This window comes from Anastrepha ludens, chromosome 2, assembly GCF_028408465.1.
Source record: "Anastrepha ludens isolate Willacy chromosome 2, idAnaLude1.1, whole genome shotgun sequence".
In the NCBI taxonomy this organism is placed as follows: Eukaryota; Metazoa; Arthropoda; class Insecta; order Diptera; family Tephritidae; genus Anastrepha; species Anastrepha ludens.
The window spans coordinates 18,033,926-18,055,961 of NC_071498.1; the positions used below are offsets into that span (position 1 = coordinate 18,033,926).

The window sequence follows — 22,036 nt, forward strand, 5'->3', positions numbered from 1 at the left end:
TATGACTTGTTGCTTTTATTGACAGAACGCAAGTGTAGGTTACATTCGAAAAAAAGTTTAAAATTAATGTGCTTTCTTATTAATACTTATGTTCGACAATTCGAACATGAACAAATGCATTGCTAGGGTTGCTTTTATAAAGTAGCATTTCAACAGCCCTCCTCAATGCAGATGTTCTTACAAAATCATTTGTACATTACTTAAGGCTTAACAATTCCAAAAATTCATTGTGTTTCTTTTTTGACAAATTCTTCGTTAATATATCTGCTATCATTTCATTAGTTGATACATATTCTAATTTAATGTCGCCTCTCTCAACAATATTTCTCACGAAGTGATATCTAATATCAATGTGTTTCGTCCTTGCATGGTGCACAGGGTTCTTTGCAAGGTGTTGAGCACTGAGGTTGTCTCCAAATAACACAGTTGGTGTGTTCGCATCGCCACAACCAATTTCGATGATAATACGTCGCAGGTGTAACACCTCCTTTGCTGCAGATGACATAGATAAATATTCCGCCTCGGTACTACTTAAGGCGACGCAGTCCTGTTTTTCCGACTTCCAGGATATCGGACCACCAGCCAGAAGGAACACATAGCCGGTATAAGATCTGCGGTCAACTCTATCACCACCCCAATCCGCGTCAGCATACCCTTTCAATGGTTGCTTGCATGCACGATAATGTAACTTCATATCGGTCGTAGCTGCTAAATACCGTAACACATGGATAATACCTGCCATATGTTCACTATGCGGATCTTTATTACGCTGCGCCAATTTCGATACTGAGTGAAAGATGTCTGGTCTCGTAGATAACGCTAGCCACATCAGCGCCCCAATTATAGACTGATAAGACGTTCCGTCAACCCTCTTACAGTTTTCGCTGTCACACGCGACCTGGAAACCTGCGTCCAGTGGTGTCGATGCCGGTCTGCACGATTCGATACGATGCTGTCGCAACAAATCTTTGATGTACTGTGATTGTGCAACCGATATATCACCCAGTTCTCCATCTCGCTCAATCTGCATGCCCAAAAACATCTGTACTGAACCTTTGTCAACGCACTCAAACTTTTCGCATATGTTACTTTTGACTTTCATTATAACTTCTTTTGACTGGCACGCTAGAAGGAGATCATCTACATATACAAGTATTAGGCAAAGATTACCTTCTACATCTTTCTTATAAAGACATCGCTCGCTCTCGCACTGAATGAAACCCAGATCACGCAACGTCGCATCCAGCTTGGAATTCCATTCTCTACCACTTTGCTTTAGACCGTAAATCGCTTTATTTAACCGCAAAACCTTTTGCTGATTATTACCGCTGCAATACCCTTTTGGCTGCTTCATATAAACGACATCGTTAAGCTCACTATTGAGATACGCTGTGCACACATCCATCTGATGTATATACATTTTCAGCTCTACCGCTAACGCTAATAATAATCGTACCGTTTCGAAACGACACACCGGAGAAAAAGTGTCTTCATAATTTACGCCAAACTTCTGCGAACAGCCTTTCGCCACCAAACGCGCCTTATAACGATCAACGTTGCCGTGTTTGTCTCTTTTGATGCTAAACACCCATTTGCAGCCGATTACCGATTGCCCCTTAGGCACATCTACCAATGACCAAGTCTGATTTGAAGTGAGAGCCTGGTGCTCCCTGTCCATCGCCTTTTTCCAGATATCCGCTTGCTTACCAGCCATTGCTGCTTCATATGTTTCTGGTACTTCGATTTCATTCGTGTCCATAGCATTCAATACGTTAAATTTCTTCTTGGGACGACCTGGCATACCTGTCCGAACCAGCATCGGCCTTCCTGGTCCACGCTTCACCTGCTGCTCATCAGCACTTAGAAATTCGTCATTTTCACTGCTGATTTCTCTAACACCATCATCGCTGTCATTCGCGTCACTCTCACAGCTGCTGTCTTTTTCATTAACTACTTCCCTTGTGTCACCAGATTTGTTGTTGTTGTTATTGGCTTCTATCTGAACTTGCCGCTTGCACTCAAAATCAAACATTATTCCGTTACTACCAGATCCTTCAACGCAACTTGCCTCATCGAACAACACATCCCGCTTTTCGACTACTTGCCGCAACTCTGCATCATACAGCCTATATGCCTTTGACACCAAAGAATATCCAACCATTACATACTGCTTGCCTTTTTGTTGGAATTTCTTATGATGCGTTTTGTCCAACGCCACCGCCACCGAACCAAATACTTTTAAGTGCTGCACTGATGGTTTCCTGCCATACCACGCCTCATAAGGCGTTTCATTACTAAGCGCTCTGGTCGGCGCACGATTGCGCAAATACGCTGCCGTCGCTACCGCTTCTGCCCACAACGAATCGGGCATACCCGAATGCACCAGCAAACTTCTGGACATTTCAACCAACGTGCGGTTGGCCCTTTCCGCTACCCCGTTTTGCTGCGGAGTGTAGGGAACTGACAATTGACGTATAATGCCTCGACTCTCGAAAAAATCGTTTAACTGTTTATTTATATATTCACCGCCGTTGTCGCTTCTTACCGCCTTAATACGATTACCCGTTTGTCGCTCAACCATAGTACAAAATGCGACAAATTTGTTGAACACCTCAGCTTTCGATTTTATAAAATAGACAAATATCCTTCTTGACATATCGTCTATGAATGTCAGAAAATATTTTGATCCACCTAGCGATGGTGTATCAAAAGGCCCACATACATCCGTATGCACCAAATCTAGCAAATTCTTTGATCTATGCTCATTCGTATTTGGAAACGGTTGTGTATGAATTTTGCATAACATACATGTCCTACATACTGGCTTTTCCGAGAAACTTATTTTTTCCATCCCATGAACTAAAGATTTGTGTGCAAGTTCGTTCAAGCTGGTATAATTTAAGTGCCCATACCTATTATGCCATATGATTGCTTGCTTTTGCATGGCACCAAAACAACTGCTGTGCTTACCTTCAAACATGAACAAGTTGTTGCTTTGTTTGAGTCGTAAGATATCATCACCGTTCTTTGTCACCGTTGCATATTTTTTGCTGAAATTTACTGCGCAACCCATTTCGACGGCACGGCCAACTGATATAAAATTGCCTCCCATACAAGGAACGTACAAAACATCTTTCAATGTTAAATCACACATGCCAGTTTGTATTTTAACATCGCCTTTACCCTCGGCACGAATGCTGTTGTCACCTGCCAATGCGATCGATTCTGTATGATTCACGAAGTTCGAAAACAACGTACGGTCACAACACATATGCGCAGTCGCACCACTGTCTAAGCACCATTTTCCTCTGCCGAACGTGTCGAAGTCTGTTGCACCTAAAGCAGTGAACGAACATTGTTGTTGACGCTTCTTCGCTGAATCTTCTTTCGTTGAATTCACGAACTTGTTTGATTTCGGACAATTGCTTTTTATGTGGCCCTTCTGCCCACAACCATAGCAAGTAACATTTTTGAAATTAACGTTTCTCTTTTCTCTGTCGCTACCCTGCGTCGACTTCGCTGCAAATGCTTGCCGCATATTGATTTCGTTTGAATTTGAATTCGTCGAACTACGCATTTTGCTAGAATTTTCTCGAACCATAAATGCTTGCACGGTACTTTCGGTGTTTTCCACACTACTAGAATTACGACGTTCTCCTTCTTCTATTAACTTTATCTTTATAGCACTAAGCTTGGGTAATTCGTCACGAGATTCTAATGCTACAACCAAATTCTCGAAGGATTTTGGCAAGCTTGCAAGAAGCATTATCACGAAAAATTCTTCTTGGAGACCAACTCCTATTTCTTCTAGCTTTTCAGCCAATGATGTAAACTTACACACATATTCTTGAACGCACTCACCATCTTTCATACGCATTCCAAGTAAACGCTTAAATAAAGTTACTTTGCGTACAGGTCCCTTTGGCCTATGAATATCACGAAGAGTATTCCATGCCTCGCTAGACGTCTTACAGTTCTTTACATACGCTATCTGCATCGGTGTTATGCTCAATATAATTGTCGCTGTGGCCTTTTCGTCTTTGACCTTCCATGCTACCACATTCTTGTCATCTTCAGCTGCTTCTGGGCATGGTGTTACCCCCGACGCTACTGACCATAGTTCCTGATGAACTAGCACACTCTTTAGCTGTATACTCCAAGAGTCATAGTTGGATTCGTCCAACTTCTCAATGTTAAAAAGCGAAGAACTCATCTTGACACTTTTAATTTACCAATACACTTTACTTGGATTCCAGGAATTTGTACCTGGGCCCATAACCTGTTAGTTTTATGCGTGCACTTATGACTTGTTGCTTTTATTGACAGAACGCAAGTGTAGGTTACATTCGAAAAAAAGTTTAAAATTAATGTGCTTTCTTATTAATACTTATGTTCGACAATTCGAACATGAACAAATGCATTGCTAGGGTTGCTTTTATAAAGTAGCATTTCAACACTCTCTTCACGTTTGTACTTTGTAATTGTTAGTGGAATATGTGGGTAAACTGCCGACCTTTGGAGATGATCAACAGCTGCACGAAATCGATGGATTATTTATGATGTATTAGTAAGTAATTATTTAAGTTGTTTTTGTAATATTATATATGTTTCGTTTGTGTTGAAATTTTATTTTAGTAAAATTTAGATTTTTATCAATGCCCAAAAGAGAAGCATATAAACATTTTTTTCTTTTTCCTCTTTTCGTAAAATACGAATAAATATGCATAAATTATAGCTTAAAATTACGAGCTGCCATTATCTTAAGTTCAATGCGTTAAAAGTATTTCGTTTTAAGAGTTGATTAGTAGTTTGTTTTACTTTCATTTGAGAAAGATTTTTTAATAATTTTCTATTAGCCTTTCAAAAAAAAATCTTACGCTTCTACTATAACTTGAGTTATTTAGTTTTCTTTAAAGCAGGTTTTGTTAAAAAATAAACTGAAAACAGTTGCAGATGAATGAAAAATCGTTTCCGCCCGCGGAAGTCGTGGAATTGAAAGTTAAGCGCAGAAAAACTCATTCCAGACATAATTCTAACTACTTATACGATTTTAGTGCTCATTAATGATGATTTGTGAGAGAGTGAGAGGGGTATGGAGAGCAGTAAGTAGCTACAGTAAACTTCATGCAACTACAACAATACCTATGTAAGTAAGAGTGTTACAAAGTTTTTTTTTTACACGTAAGTATATTAGTGTATACTCGCCTTTGAGTGGTAAATACATACGTACATATGTATATGGATAAAGTGGATTTCTTGCTTTAGGTTGCTCGCGCTTCAAGAAATGGAAACGACTTGAATTTTGCGAGTGCTTAATTTTTTTGATTTTGACTTAAATTTTCGTATTTACTTGTGGGCCATTGAGATAAAGGGTGTTAATCCAACTATGCCAATTATTCCACTTAGTGCACGCACCTGGCCTATGTCTGTGAAACCGGAATTCACACACACAGCTGGCTGCAGATGTACATACATATGAGCCGTTTGCTTTGAAAGTGGTGTAAGTTCATTTTGACAAAAAATTAGTTAATGATACAAATTAATACAATTATTTATTACTTTTTGTTTATAATTTAACTTTTTAATTAAACTTTTTATTTATAAACTTTTCCCAAAAAAATCTGTTAAAATTTTCATTGTTTTTATCATTAACTAATTTTTTGTCAAAATGGGCTTACACACCCGCTTTCAAAGAAAACGGCTCACTTTTTCACTTTTTGTTGACTTTGAAAGAGGTGTTAGTTCTTCTGAAGCCATTAAAAGTATACAGTTTTGTTAATCACACTTAAAAATGATTACATTATTAATTTAAATCAATTTAATATTTAAAAAACATAAATTCAGTGCTTTAACATATTCCAATATTTTTCAAACCATTCAAATGCAAATCCTTAAATATCTCCATATAATATAAAATGGACGTACACAACTTTCAAAGAAAACGACTCATATGTAGGTAAGTAATATATGAAATTTTGAACTTAATCAACCAAGTGTTTTTATAATTGCTTTCCCACGACAGTCAGTTCTACGTAGCCGGAACGACACGGACTTATATCCGGCCAAAGATTATCACTTCAGCAGTATTCCTCGTATATGTATGGGGAATGCTTATGCTGCTGCCACAACAACAACAACAATATTGGATAACTGCTAGCAAAGGCCAGTTCAATACAACTAAAATTTCTCACAAGAATGCCGTTTTTTGCTCATTTGCTATGCTCTGCTAATTATGTTCAGTTTTGTTCTCTTCTCTTCGATAACCATAACGAACGTACCTTTGCATGTACATACGTACATGGGCATGTTCCCCTCAGCCAACACAGCATGCCCATATACAGCGTGGGGAATGTGCAATGATTTTTTTCTTTACGAATCCGCCTTCGCAGGTATACACCCAGGTATGTAAATGGTTAAAGGGATTGAAAAAAATAGAATAAAATACTTACAGAAATAAAAGCTGTAACTCTCAGTTTATAACCTGTTGGAGCGTAAAAATTATTTTTTTTTGCAATATACACCTTTCTTAATATGGTTACCCTCCGCTTTCTAACAGTCATACATGAATGAGAAATGTTGTTAAGTCAAACTTTAAACATAATCATTTCCATGTCGACTCTTTTTAGTTGTTATTTTTTTGGCACCATCTGAGCGTTTAGTAGTTGAATCTATGCAAATAAACTACAATTTTCAATTTCTATTTTCCAAAGTAAATAATCGCTTGTGATCTGTGTAAATATGTTTATTAAATACTTTTATTAACAGAGCTTGACTTTTTATGATTTTGATTTTTCATTCAATTCTTTGTTATTACTTTTTATTTTGCACACGTTTGGGCTTTGGCTTATGCCATTGTGACTAAACAACATTTAATGCATTTCTTAAGACCCCCATTACTAAAGACGATTTCATCATATTTAGTTTTTAGTTGCAGTTACAATTCGACACCATTTTCAAATGTCGTATAAATCACTATAATTTCACTAAAATATATGCAGTTAAAATAGTTTTGATTATAAATATATATGTATATATGTATATGTGGCAACATATGTATGCTAAAACTATGACATAACACTGAAGTAAAAACCAAGCAAAGCAAAGCGCATCGCACGGAGAACTTCGCCTTGTTTGTATGTTTGTGTGTTTGGTTAATTGGTGTTCAACGAAATACGTGTATCCTTGGACTGGAGTGGTTCAAATAATGTCGTTGGTGTGCCGGAGTGTCTGGATGCTTTTAGGAAACTGCTCACTGCTTACTTTCTCATGTTGTGGTGTTTCTTATGCATACCATAAAAGTACCGCAATTGATAATCAGCATTGCCGTCATTTCCTTCAACTTGCTCACCATCTACTAGTAGATTGCCAACCTTTGCTGTGCGATGCTCGTTGCCGGACAAGTTTTTGGTCAGTGCGTCACTTTTGCCGACAGCGTCGACGTTGCTGCTGCTGCTGCTGCTGCCAGCGTCCTTACCACGAGCCCATTGTGCAGTGCCTCTATTCCCATCTGCGGCACCATTTGAGTTTTTGTTGTCATTTGCCATTTCGTTGGTCATTTCATTTGCAACCGCTTTGTAAGTAGTTGTGTCTCCATCTGTGGCATCCATCTCAAGCGCATTGATGTACCACGGAGTGTGCCTGGCTGCCTCACCTACGCTCTCGCTCCCAACAAGGTCGATGGCGGGCAGGATGCTATCGTACATGTAGGCTGGTCGTTGTACGTAATCGTAGATGGATACATCAGGCGAGTACTCCATTTGATTGGTGTAGTGTGGTTGCAACAGCTCCTGCAGTTGGAGTGGTGTGTTGTAATAGTATGTGGGCTGATGGTATGGTGTGCGGTTGAGGAGGTATTCCAATTGCTTTTGTTGTTGTTGTGCTTGCGCTGGGAGCATACGCTTGCCGACGTTCTTCAATATGGCACGATTCAATTCCACCTGTTGGAGTAATGTGACCAAATGAAAGGACAATTACATGAGGAACTTGCAGGCTCTGGGGAAATTTGTATGCATTTATATAATGTATTTGAGGGGCGGGCAAACAGACGATACACTTGACCAAGAGTCTAATGTTATTCTTTTAGCGCAGCGTTAATTGAATTTGAAATTATTTACAGAGTGCTGGCAACATTTATACACGGGGATATGCAATTGAAAGGAAACTGAATTACAAAAAAATATTTTTTTTTCTTCTATTGCGTGTATGCATTTTTTTTAAATATTGATAAATGCATTTATCACGAGAATTCTATTGCAGACTGCACCAAAAGGGAACTGCGCTTTTTCTATAAATACTTGATGTCGGAAAGAAAATTAGAAAAAAATATATTGGAGATCTTTGGGTTTGAAGTGATAGAGAAGATTGTCTTTAATGATCTGACTCAGTGAATCTATAGATTTTGTCTAATAAAATTTAAAGCTCTAAATAACGAAATGGCAGCTGCCGTATCCAAATGGGTTGGTGTGTGAGTACCATTCGGAATTAACAGAGAGAACGTAGGTTCAAATCGCAGTGAAACACCAAAATGAAGAAAAAGTATTTTCTAATAGCGGTAGCCCCTTGGCAGACAATGGAACCATGGAACCCTGAATCGTCTTACAAACGAACAACGCTTGCAAATCTTTGAATTTTATTATAAAAATGCGTGTTCTGTTAAGAAAGTTTATCGCGCGCTTCTTCCATTTTATGGTCAGTTTAATCGACCCACTGAAGTGGCTATTCGAGCTATTCTGACTAAATTTAGAACCAAATTTACATTATTGGGCATCACATCACCAACAACAAAGCATTCTTACGTGGAGTGCGAACTGAAGACAATATCGCAGCTGTATCGGCCAGTGTTAATGAAGACCATCAACTATCGATTCGATGCCTTCGCAGCAATTGGGCCTCTGTTACTCAACAACGTGGAACATTTTGCAAAAGGATTTAGGTGTGAAGCCTTTCAAAATACAGCAGGTGCAAGAATTGAAGCCGAACGACCTACCGCAACGCAGAATTTTTGGTGAATGGAGTCTTGGAAAGTTGGCCGAAGATCCACTTTTTTATCGAAAAATTGTGTTCAGCGACGAAGCTCATTTTTAGATCAATGGGTACGTAAATAAGCAGAATTGTCGATTTTGGAGTGAAGATCGTGCGATATAACGCCTTTAGATTTTTTTTTGTGGGTCTATGTTAAAGCTCATGTCTATTCAGACAAGCCTGCTTCAATTAACGCATTGAAAGACAACATTAAAGCATTTATATGTGAGATACCGGCCGAAACATTGGAAAGAGTATGCCAAAATTGGACTAAGCGGATGGACCATTTGAAGCGCAGTCGCGGTCAACATTTGCATGAAATAATCTTCAAACATTAAATTAATTACAAAATTCCTCAAAAGAACCAATCTTTACCATAAGATTTAAAATAAAATTGTATCTACTAAGTTTAAGAATGGAAGTATGCATATGTATATAAAATTATCGAGCTTAAGGCCTCGCTGCTATAGCTCCTAACTTAAAATAGCTTATAAGATTTATGTTGTAAGCTAATTTTATATAAATAAAAAAAATAAATAAATTAAATTATATGGACTGTACCATCGATTTAAATAAAAATTTCATGCATTTTTCTGAATTTTACGTGTTTTTTTTTTGAAAAACTTTCCTATAGCTCTTAAAAAATCACCCTTTATATATATATATATATATATATAAATAATGAACTGTCGATTTGTATGACAAGAGGAAACTGCTGAGCAAAGAAAATTTTCTACTGCCTTTGACTGATTCTGTGCATCTGAACCTGACACAATGCACTTTGCGTCACGCAGAAATTTATTTATTTTAGCTGCACTTTCCCGTAATTACATTCGCACATACATGACAGAAAATTATACAGGGTGCTCCAAATAGAGGTGTCTTTGCAAATCATGTAATTTTGACACTGGCGACTTTTTCACGCTTCAAATACTCTCTGTCAGTCAGTAACCTGTCTCCATGCAGTGAAGTGAGTTTTTCTATACCTGAAACGCTTATTTCCAATTTAATTGGTTCTGTTTCCTAAGCCGATCGATTTCTACAAAGGAACTATGTGAGCAAATAAAATTGGAACATTTGAGAGTCAGAAAACCCGCTTGAAGTTTTTGAAAAGTGTTTGCATCTGCACAGAGCCACAGTTATGCCTATTTCGCCAAAGCTGTTGGGCATAATATTCCGGTTACAGAGCAATAGCTACCAAATTTTTGTGTTGTTATCATAGAAGCGCTTGAGACCTTTAAGCGGAATATTGTTTGAGCCATTTGTGAGGTGAAACCATGAGCCGTCAACAAGTAGGATTGGCAGCTTGCGCTGCAGTGGAGTCAGCCAAGACATCTGCCTAAATGAGTCGCGGCTCATATGTTAATTTTATTTTATTAAAAAGGAAAATACTTGTATTTGAACCTGCCTGTTCGTATGAATTTACATCAACACTTTTCTTCCAAGTATGCAGATGCAAGCTGACATTGATGATGAGTTGACAAATCAATTTATCATGCGACTCGTAGAGTGTGTCTGATGTATTGCCATCGGTTGGGAAGGCCACTAAGTAGAAGTGAAGCACAGGGCGCGCATGTGAGAATACATGTGAAGTTGCTTGTGAAATAAAGGAAATATAGGATAACGTACATTTATAGGTATTCACACATACATATACATATGTGCCTGTTTACATAGATATACAACTTTTCACTACCGACTCCGCACACTTTAAGAAATCAGTGGAAATTGATCACTACCGAAAAGTTGTGTTTGTTGCTAAATTCTGTACTAGATTTACATTAATTTAGTTGTTGTTGTTTTAACAGTAATAGAAGCCGCGTCAGTGTAGGGTATATCAGCGGTCATCTTCGTCTGGCTCATCTAAAGGTAGGCCCAGGAAACATGCTGTTTCGACGGGTTGGGTCCAGATTGAGAGGGGTGTTAGATGAGTGGGTTTTAAAGGGCATGTGAAAAGGTGGTTAGTGTCGTGCGGGGTACGTTCACATGCCGGACATATGTTTGGTATGTCGTGGTCAATTCCGGATAAGTAGGTGTTTAATCTGCTACAATATCCAGAACGTAATTATGCCAGTGTTACGCGTATCTTACGGGGAAGCTGGAACTCTTCATCTGTAATAGGTGGTGGTTGGACTCCGATTACGGCATTCACAGGACGGGAGCTTAAGAAGGTGGTGACGGTCTTCCGGTGAATGTCGTTTATTGACTGTCTGCGAGAAAGGTCGGTGAGATAGTTGTCATTGCCCGTACATTGATTTAGTCTACGTTTTCACTTACTGCCATTTGAAATACTCCAGGCAATACTTGCCAGTATTCCAATACTGGTTTTTTAAAACGCCACCTTTATCTTTTTTAGCTCTTCTGTATTCTAACTATCACATTTATACTCTTAATTTCAAGCGTAATACTGTACAACAACAACGGCTGACACCATCTTGTACAACTTCAGAAACAAACTTTAGCTTTTTTAAATGAAATTAAAGTTGAGTTGTTTGTCTCCAGCACTCTTGCATAGAACAGACGAAGCCTTCCAAGAGTCTTCCTATGCTTTATTTGTACCTTACGTGGGCTGATAACAGGCAAATTCTTGTATGTAGGTACATACTCTATATTTAATTAGTAGAATTTTTCACTAAAGCACAGTATTAAGTTAGACTTTTGTAACTCAGTAGAACTGCATGAACTAGAGAAGATTGGGTCAATGGGGTAATGGACGATAGAAATGGAATCAGTATCTATACTGATGACTCCAAGCTAAATACACAAGTAGGCGCAGGCCGCCACTCTGGGCAAATGAATCCACAAGAGATATAAATAAATATATATTCAGATAGCCAATCGGCCCTGAAAGCTTTATAATCACCTAATATTAACTCGAATACAGTAAAAGAATGTATCGACGTTTTGACAGAACTATCACAGTACTTTGTAATAAACCTGCCCTGGTTGCCGGGTCACAGAGCCATAGAAGGCAACTGCAAAGCAGATGAACTCGCCAGGTTGGGTACCATATTACCGATCCCACCAGACAAAGCGAATATACCTATAGCTTTAGCAACTTGTAAGATGCTTTTAGACAAACACACGCAGAGCTACCAACAGGCTATGGACCCGCTGACCTGTGCTGCAAGTAGAACGACGTGATCAGAATGGAACATGGCGCACAAACCGACTGTTGAAACTGAACAGGAAGAACATGAGAAATCTTCTTGGAGCTCTAACAGGGCATTGTCCGATTGGCAGGCATGCCAGTAGACTGGGAGCACCCCATAACGACTATTGCAGAAGCTGTAACGATATTGGAGAAGAAGAGACTATAGCACACTTTCTATGCGGGTGCAAGGCTTTGGATAGAAGAAGGTTCAATATTTTTGGAAAAAGTTCCCTGAATAACTTGGCAGAAGTAGCCAATATAAAAATAACAAGCCTTGGTAGATATATTAAAGCCACAGGTTGGTTCAAAGTGGCTGAGTTCGAATAATCCATAGGCATGACTTTTTAAAGCGAACGTCTTTGCGAAGAGTGTAAGTAAATCTTCGCTAAATTTTTTTTGGGTGTGTTAGTTTGGGTGTGTTAGTTTGGGTGTTTTAGAACGTTTTCAAGGGTAACCAGCTTCGACGAAAATTCGATCACTCCGCTTTAATATAGATTATATGGATTAGATTTGTGAACTGTTAGGTAGGTCCATGTACTCAGTCAGGATGACCATTGTACTACACCAAGTTACATTAGAGTGGAAGGAATAGAGAGACAGGATAGATATTATATGGATGGCAAGACTGAAAAATTGGTTTTAAGTCACTCTTCTGCGAATCTTTTGTTTCCATTGTTGCATCTTAAGAGGTAGGGAAGATTAAGAGTATACAGCTACAGAGAAAGTGCTCTGCAGTGTCTTGATTTCCACGGCAGAATAGGCTTATTGGGTCGCCAAATGGAGCAAATGAATAGTATTGCGGAGTTGAGAAAAGAAGAAATGGCTCAGTAGTTATTAGTGACTTCTGTAGCAGCTGCCGCAAAGTACGGCGATATTTTGGAGGCGAATTTCATACAAATGGCCTACGAGAAGGTGGAAAAGTACCACAGAAGTATCGATGAAGTGCAATTTCTTCTGGTTCTATTTTATTTTTTAAAAACACTTTCAAAATTTGCCAATTGCTGCTGGGCGATGCTCATAAATTTATTTGGTTATATTTGTACAATTTTCATTTCGACGTTTCTGCTCATTTCAAAATTCCAAATATGACATGTCAGACATGCTACAAAAAAAATTTTACTAAAATGGAACGTCAGGCGATCAAAGGTGCACCTTAGTCGGGGTCAAGGAAAAAGGTATCTATGTTAGTTGCTTTGACCACACGCCACTCTTTCCTCTGTCGACATGCTCAAAACTTGAACACACGTCATTTCGACTATTGCAGAATCTGCAAGAATGAGGAGGAAGAGTCTGTCAGATATCTTCTCCACGTGGCGTGCCACTAGCTTTAGATACTTTGGTTCATTGTTCTTAAAATATACTGATGACCTTAGGGATATATAAATTTCATTACGCGATGAGCAAGCAGGCTTCCGTCCCCATTGGAGTTGCGTAGATCAACCGAATACTCTGAGTATAATTATTGAACAATCCTTAGAATGGAACACCCCACTTTATATGGTGTTCATTGATTTCTAGAAGGCACACTGCAATATGATCTTCGCTCGAAAAAAAAGAGATCCTACAAAAATTCTGCAGATTATAAAGGCACTATACTGTACTACAGAGCTAACAGTTCTCCACAATGGCGCCACAAGCACTCCATTTAGAACAACATCCGGTGTGAAACAGGGCTGCCCCCCTGTAGCCACTTCCTTTCCCGACCACACTTGACTTGAAGTGATGCAGTATGTTGAAAAAAGGAGCCAAGACATCGCTTGGACGCTCTCCCGACCTCGACTATACTGACGATATTCGCCTGCTTTCACACAGGCGTTCCGACATGTAGCCCAAATTAGATTTTCTCGTCACCGCTGCACGAAACGTTGGCCTGGAAATAAACAGCAAGAAAACGGTAGCAATGCGAATCAACAATACACATCCCAACAAAATTGTAATCGAGGGAGAGGCGGTGCACTATGTTGAAAGTTTCTGTTATCTCGGTAGCATAATTTCAACGAATGGTGGAGCTGAAGAAGACGCAGAAACCGGTCTGCGTAAAGCTAGGTCAGCCTTTGGACGGTTACAGCCAATTTGGAAAAATAGACAAATCTCGTAGAAAATTAAAACAAAAGTATTCATCTCATGCGTAAAATCCATACTCTTATATGGCAGTGAAATGTGGCTGGTGTCGAGAAGCACTACGCAGAAACTACGAAGCTTCACAAATAAATGCGTTCGGATAATATGCAAAGTTTTTGGCCGAACACTATCCGAAATACGGACTTATGGCAGACCACCGAGCAAGATCCCATCCAAAAGGTGATAAGTGGTCGTAAATGGCGAGCACAATCTCAGAAAGGATAGAGAAAGCATTTGCAGAACAGCATTGGAATGGAACCAACAAGGACACAGACGACCCACGAAATACTTGGGAGCGTTCTAACCTTCGTGAAATAGAAACACTTAACCAAACGTGGGGTGTCGTAAAGAGCATAACGGTTAACAGAATAAAATTAAATTTTTTTTGAAGCCCTACGTTCCCAAGCCAAATAATAAAGCAATAAAAAAAAATAAATAAAAAAATTAAGGGCTTGCACCAGAAACAAAATGGTTTAACGAGGAGTAGCAGATAAACTGCCACTGTGGTATTACAAGTCTTTGAGATTACGCCGATGAATTTCGAACTATAACGCAATTTCCGTATGCTTAGTAGAGTCATGCGTGTCATAATAGATGGCGTATGGAATTGACTTATAAATAAAATATTGAATGGTTGAGCGTAAAAATTGCTATTGCCAACTCGTATGAAAATCTAGTAACAGAAACTCAGGTACGTGGCCATAAGGCTTCCTAATCTATTCCATCTCAAAGAAGGCAATTTTACAGGACAATTAAGAATTCTTGTTAAATCCTGAATTCTCCGTGCCTGAAAGCCCACGACAAGATGGAAAGGAAACTAGAATTCTCCAAGAAATTTAAAGTGGTCATTAATGCGAAAAATCACTTTCATTTTCCTGGACGGAGGCCCACGCTTTAGAGCTGTGTGCCTGAGAATGTCTACGGAGAGGAATGTGCTGTGCCAATATTAACATTCTCTCTGACAGTCAAGAAACTTTGTTACCGTGATGTGGGTTCCGGGACATGAGGAGCATGAAGGGAAACTTTAGCGAAAAAGGGGACAAAAATTCCCTTCATTGGTCCTTACCCTTTGTGCGGGGTAATTAACAGCTTCAAAAGTGCCTTTTACGTGAGCAGGAACAACGAGGCCTAATCGACTACTGGAGAGCCCAATCGGGCATGCGGCAGTCGAAGAGACTCACAGATCCAGAACGGATAAAGGCAGAAGCAATCGTTAACCTAAGCAGAAAGGACATACAACTTTACACTGAACTACTAACAGGACACTTAATTATCACATGAAAAAGATAGGTGTGGTAGAAAAAGATTCGTGTAGAATCTGCAAAGAGGCACAAGAAACAGCAGAACACGTTCTAAGCGACTGCCCACCAGTGGCACGACGCAGACTAAATTAGCTGGGAAATGAAGCCATAGATCCAAACCTCCTGGTAGAAATTAAGTATACAGCAATTTTAGGATTTATTAGCAGCCTAAAACTGTTTGAGTCGGCTGCATGGCTGCACAATAGATCTCTTCAGGTCGCTGTGCATAAAGCGCCAACAAATAATAATAATAATAAAAAAATGTGGCCATCAGCTTGACTAAAACAATTTCGCTAAGCATTTTCAAATCCCCCTACTTAAGCGCTTCAGATTTGTTTTATTTTGGTAAATATGCACTGTGAATTAATTCGAACACAACCGATATTTATGGGCTTTGGTAAATAAGACAGCAACCCTCAGAATGATTGTTGCCATGATTTAAATTATCATATTTTTCTCTTTTTTGCTTTAGAGTTGAACAAAGTAATTTTCTAGTAATTCAAGTAATTTGCTATATTTTTGCTGAATTGCCCAAAGTGGCGCTATTTCCTTACTGCGTTTGTTCAGAATTCCTTCAAAATTACGTAAAGCGGTTTACGCTTTGATGATTAAAGACTTGACAAGACAGTACAGGGGCTGCAAGAGTTTAGGCAATAAACTGCGTTACGATTGCGGCTGCTAAGTTCGCTTTTTTAAAAAAAATGTTTCATGTACTTCTTTCAACTTTTAGCGCGGAATTTTTGGAATTTCTAGTATTGCACAATGTGAAAATGTTTGTATTTAAGCCATTGCTCGTTCACTCACCTGTCTCGTATTTTCCTTCATTTGCCTTCGAGCCATTTCTAGCAACAATCGTTTGCGCAGCACGTCCAACGGATTCACAATTGACAATGACGGTTTGTTTCGTTTCTCCAGCAAATAATCATTCTGCGAACAGAGATTCAATTGTATTGTGGTTTAAGTGTACAAAAGTTTATATGCATTTTTTGAAAGAAAACAAAGATGTGCCTTAAAGAAATAAAAGTGATGAAGAAATAATAAAGTGGCTGTTTAATGCTCTGTTGAATATTAAATAATTCTAGAACAATGAAATATATTTCAGTTACGGATAACTCGGGGAGAGTGCGCATATTGTGCTACAATTTATGGTGTATTACGAGCGAAAGTAGCAAATGGAAAATCATCAGATAAACACTACCCACACACCCAAACACACATAACATAAATATGATACAAATATTTTTGGCTGCGGTGCAGAGCTGTTGGCATTTAAAAATATCTAAAAGCTTTTCTGAAATTACGCATATTTGTGCAGCTACAGTTATAAACCGATTTAAGTATAAATTTATACAATATGTGCGCATGTATGTATGCACGTATGCGTGTGGTAGGCTTTAATATGAAACAATGAAATTTTCGAAAATGATAACTGATGTTTTTACAGTCACTCGCCACAAACAATGGTAATTCTCCCGCTGTTACGAGCCACTTGGATTTTTGTTTTTTTAATTTATGTATGTGGCAGTATGCAAATTTGTACGAGCATTTGCTGCCGTTAACCACAGTGTGTGCTGCACTTGCTGCCGCTTTTTATGTGACTTCGGCTGTGGCATTGTGGCTGCGGTCGCCGCTGTTGGTGGTTGCCTTTGCGTAACGTGCACGTATAACAAGATCGATGTATATAATTTGTATACCCGTCGAGTGCGGCTGCAATGATCAAATAATTGAAACATAACAACGCACATTTGTGCATACGAGCATTTATACATACACACTTGTGCTCATATGAATGCATAATTTGGTGTTCATACTATGCTGCTGCTTATTTGGTTTTAAACAAATAGAAATTTAAAATCTTAAACAAATATACATATATATAAATTCATATTTAGAAATGTGGATGACGTATGGAATCGGGAGAAATGCGAAGGTAATTATTGCCTTCGATTGCATGTTACGAGTTCAAGATGTGCGTAAATAATTTATTACTCATACGCACTGGTGCTTTGTGTCGGGCAATAAAGAGATAGCACACATATATAGGGTTTTTTCAGTAAGAGCGCTTCAACTTTTGAACTTTTTTGAATAAAACACAAACGGTTTGACTTTTTTAACTAATTTTTTTTTATTATCGAGTTTGAACATATACATTTAAGTATGAAATTCGATTTCTTTTGCATGACCACCGCGTGCACGTTTTACGAAGTCCAATCGTTGAACCCAATTTTCGATAACTCTTTTGCATAAATCGGCCAAAATTCCAGCAATTTCGCGTTCAATATTGGCTCTGAGCTCACAAATCGTCGCCGGCTTGTTACTGTAGACCAATGGCTTCACATAACCCCAAAACGGGACGGCTTGTTAAATGGACCGTAAAATGGCCGTAATGCTCTTAAAGTAGCAGCAACAGAACGATTATTTTCATAAAAAATTTGCACGATTTGCAATCGTTGCTCAAGTGTGTAGCGTTCCATGATGAAATGTATGCTAATGAAGTTTACAAATGACAAGCGAAAAATAAAAAATATTGCGTCGTTCGCCCTCCCTATCGGAAAAAAGTTGAAGCGCACCTATTGAACAACCCTATATTTGTATCAGTTGTTTTTTAAGGGGTTATATACAGTTAGAATTTTCAAAACATCGATTTTTTTTATTTTTTTTTCTTAATGTAAATATAGGGTGGGCCATGTAAAATTCTCTTTTTGAATCGGCTATAATAAAAAATTTATCAATATTTTTTCCAACTTTTTTTTTATTTTGAAGATTGAACATTGTCATTTATGAGTGAAAAATAATATAGTCAAATGACTGCCAGGACTGGCTTTACAGTAGGCCATTCGATCAACCTAATTTTTAAGCACATTTTCGATTGTTTGGACTCCAATTTCATGAATGGCAACTTCGATTTCGTGTTTTAAAGCATCAATCGTCTCTGGATGGTTCGCATAGCATTTGTCCTTAACGGCTCCCCACAAAAAATAATCCAACGGGCTTAACTCACAGCTCCGAGGCGGCCAATTGATATCGGAATTCAAAAACGGTAGCCAAAAGTTCGAGTGTAACTTTGGCAGTGTGACAAGTTGCACCGTCCTGTTGAAACCAAATGTCGTCCATGTCATCCTCTTCAATTTTTGGAAACAAAAACTCGTTGAGCATGTCATGGTAACGCTCCCCATTTACTGTAACCGCGGAAGAAGAAGAAGACTCACCATTTTGGAAATAGGTTTTCAATATTTCTCAATTTTGATCAAGCGTATAGCGTCCCATTTCGTAAATGTCAAACCTTTAAGTAAATTATGAACACATTTGACATGCCATTTGTGTTATAGGACTATGAATAAGTTCGTGCGGTTTTTTTTTCGAAATTTGAAACTTTATTGACGTAAAATGGTTACAAATTTAATATTCAAAATATTGTCCATCGCTTACTACTACTTTTTCCCATCTTTCTGGCAATTCACGGATTCCCTTTGTGAAAAATTCGGTCGGTTTTGCCGCAATCCACGAATCGATCCATTTTTTGACTTCATCGTAATTACGGAAGTGCTGGTCAGCCAGGCCATGTTGCATCGATCGGAAGAGATAGTAATCGGATGGCGCAAGGTCTGGACTATACGGCGGGTGGGGTAGGACATCCCATTTGAGCGTTTCTAAGTATGTTTTGACCACTTGTGCAACATGTGGCCGAGCATTGTCATGTTGCAAAATAACTTTGTCGTGTCTATCGGCGTATTGCGGCCGTTTTTCTCGCAGTGCTCGGCTCAAACGCATCAATTGTCGTCGGTAGACATCCCCCGTAATCGTTTCATTCGGTTTCAGTAGCTCATAATACACAACACCCAGCTGGTCCCACCAGATACACAGCATAACCTTCAGGCCATGAATATTCTGCGCCGACGTCGATGTTGAAGCATGGCCAGGGTATCCATACGTTGCCCGACGTTTTGGATTGTCGTAATGGACCCACTTTTCATCGCCAGTCACAATTCGATGCAAAAAACCCTTTCTTTTGTGCCGTTGAAGCAGTTGTTCGCATGCCATAAAACGGCGTTCAACGTCTCTTGGCTTCAATTCATACGGCACCCAATGGCCTACCTTTCGGATCATTCCCATGGCTTTTAAACGTTTGGAAATGGTTGATTGATCAACTCCCAAAGTTTTTGCAACCTCTTCTTGCGTTTGAGCCGGATCTTGATCGAGCAATTCCTCCAATTCGGTATCCATGAACTTTGGCGGCGCACCCTCGCGTTCTTCGTCTTCCAAGCCAAAATCACCACTTTTAAAGCGTGCAAACCACTTCTGGCACGTTCGCTCAGATAGAGCATGCTCACCATAAACTTCCACCAAGATACGATGACTTTCGGCTGCTTTTTTCTTCATATTAAAATAATGAAGAAGAATTCCCCGCAAAAACACATTATTCGGCACGAAATTCGACATTTTCAAGTGTGGTAAAAATATTGTTGTTTACGCTTCAAATAAAAAACTTATACTGACGTTTGTGCCTTACGACCGTAGCTCTCCAATGAATGTTTGGAAATGTGGATCGATGGAATAATAATCAAGTTACGCCATCTGTTGTAAAACCGCACGAACTTATTCATAGTCCTATAGTTAGTTAAACTCCGCTACCAAATAATTTCTATAGCTTAAAGCCGCATACAAAAAAAAACTTAAATTTTTCTCCAATTTTCATAATTTTCTCTACTTAATGCGCTATAATCTCTTTTCCTGTTAATTTTTATTTTTCTAAATAAATATTTCTAAGCTCAGCGAATCCAGGACAACTTCCAATAGCAAGCTTCATATTTTCTTCTTCATTCAGATTGCAAAGGCTGCACACTTTTGACACGTTTCCGAATTTATTGGCATTTAACTTGAGCAGGCCACATCGTGCTTTGAAAATTATTGAGATATCTTGAATCCGCAGCCGAAGACCGTCAGCCGAAGCATTGAACATTCCGCGCGCCGCCGAGATGTATGAACGCAATGATACATTCTTGCTTCGGCTGACGGTCTTCCCACCGCTATAAACGCAGCTGACCATCATTATTATATTTTCATATGTGTCCAAAATTATGTAAACAAATCTCAATCGGCATAAAGTAGTTTTACTTTTTAATTTATTTTACACATTCGCTTATTCAGCTGACGTATTTTCCCCCCTCTACGGCGCAGCTGACTATTTTCTTTTTATTCTACTAAATTTCAACAATATATGAAAAAAATTTCAGCCGGTATAAAATTAGTTGGTAGAAATTTTTTTTCGACACGTTTCGTACCCTCCCACAATCACACCCACCGCGGGTGCGCCAGCTGACGTTCACTTTCGTTGTGCATGAAAGCTAAATCACAAGTATAGTCAAGAATTTAACTTTATAAAAACGCAGTCTAAAATCAAAACCTGGCTCCCGCTATTGGAAAAAAACGTTTTCTTAATTTTGATCTTTCACCGAGATTCGAACCGATGTTCTCTCTCTGAATTCCGAATGGTAATCGCGCACCAACTCATTCGGCTACGGCGGCCGCCTTAGTATTAGTAAACATATTTATTTGGAAAGGAGCTACAGCTGATCTCCGGGATCTCCTCTCAAAAAAGACGTTTAGCAGTGGCCACTATATCTCTGAACTGGATTCCCTGAAATTAAAAAATCAAACAGATTTCATTAAAGTAAAGTTAAATCTAGTAATTAATCGAAGGATCAGGCAAAATACATTTTTTTTTTACAAAAAGGCGGTTTCTCAAACCAAAAATCGATTTTTGACCAAAATTTCGGCCTTAAATTGGTTATAAAAAACAAAAAAAATGTATCGGTGAGAAAAATTCTTCGATTAATTTAAAAGGATCGTGTTAAAATTTGAGACTAATTGGTTTAGCCGTGGGTCACCGACTTCGAAAACACCATTTTGAGAAAAAAGCGCTTAAAGTTTGAAAATTATATTACTTTACTTTACTCTGAAACGTCTTTTCAAATTTGCGTGTAACTTCGAAAATATTCACCGGAACGATATTAAATTTTTTGTGTGTATTCTTTAATATAACGGGTGGGCCATATAGCGTTTGCTTTTTGAACCACCTATTTTTTGAGAATTGTAATAGGTCTATTTATAAGTTCGTGCGGTTTTACAACAGATGGCGTAACTTGATTATTATTCCATCGATCCACATTTCCAAACATTCATTGGAGAGCTACTGTCGTAAGGCACAAACGTCAGTATAAGTTTTTTATTTGAAGCGTAAACAACAATATTTTTACCACACTTGAAAATGTCGAATTTCGTGCCAAATAATGTGTTTTTGCGGGGAATTCTTCTTCATTATTTTAATATGAAGAAAAAAGCAGCCGAAAGTCATCGTATCTTGGTGGAAGTTTATGGTGAGCATGCTCTATCTGAGCGAACGTGCCAGAAGTGGTTTGCACGCTTTAAAAGTGGTGAT

General features: G+C 38.6%; 1 protein-coding gene across 1 annotated transcript in view; it reads right to left on the reverse strand.

Moving 5' to 3' along the window:
- Window positions 1-6,073: 6,073 nt before the first annotated feature.
- Window positions 6,074-22,036, reverse strand: part of LOC128854707 (uncharacterized) — a 95,193-nt gene continuing 79,230 nt past the window's right edge. The window contains exons 5-6 of the mRNA XM_054089416.1: window positions 16,402-16,524; window positions 6,074-7,937 (exon numbers count right to left, since the gene is read on the reverse strand). Coding sequence (XP_053945391.1) covers window positions 7,257-7,937; window positions 16,402-16,524 — 804 coding nt within the window. The 3' untranslated portion in view covers window positions 6,074-7,256. The remainder of the gene's footprint in view (window positions 7,938-16,401; window positions 16,525-22,036) is intronic.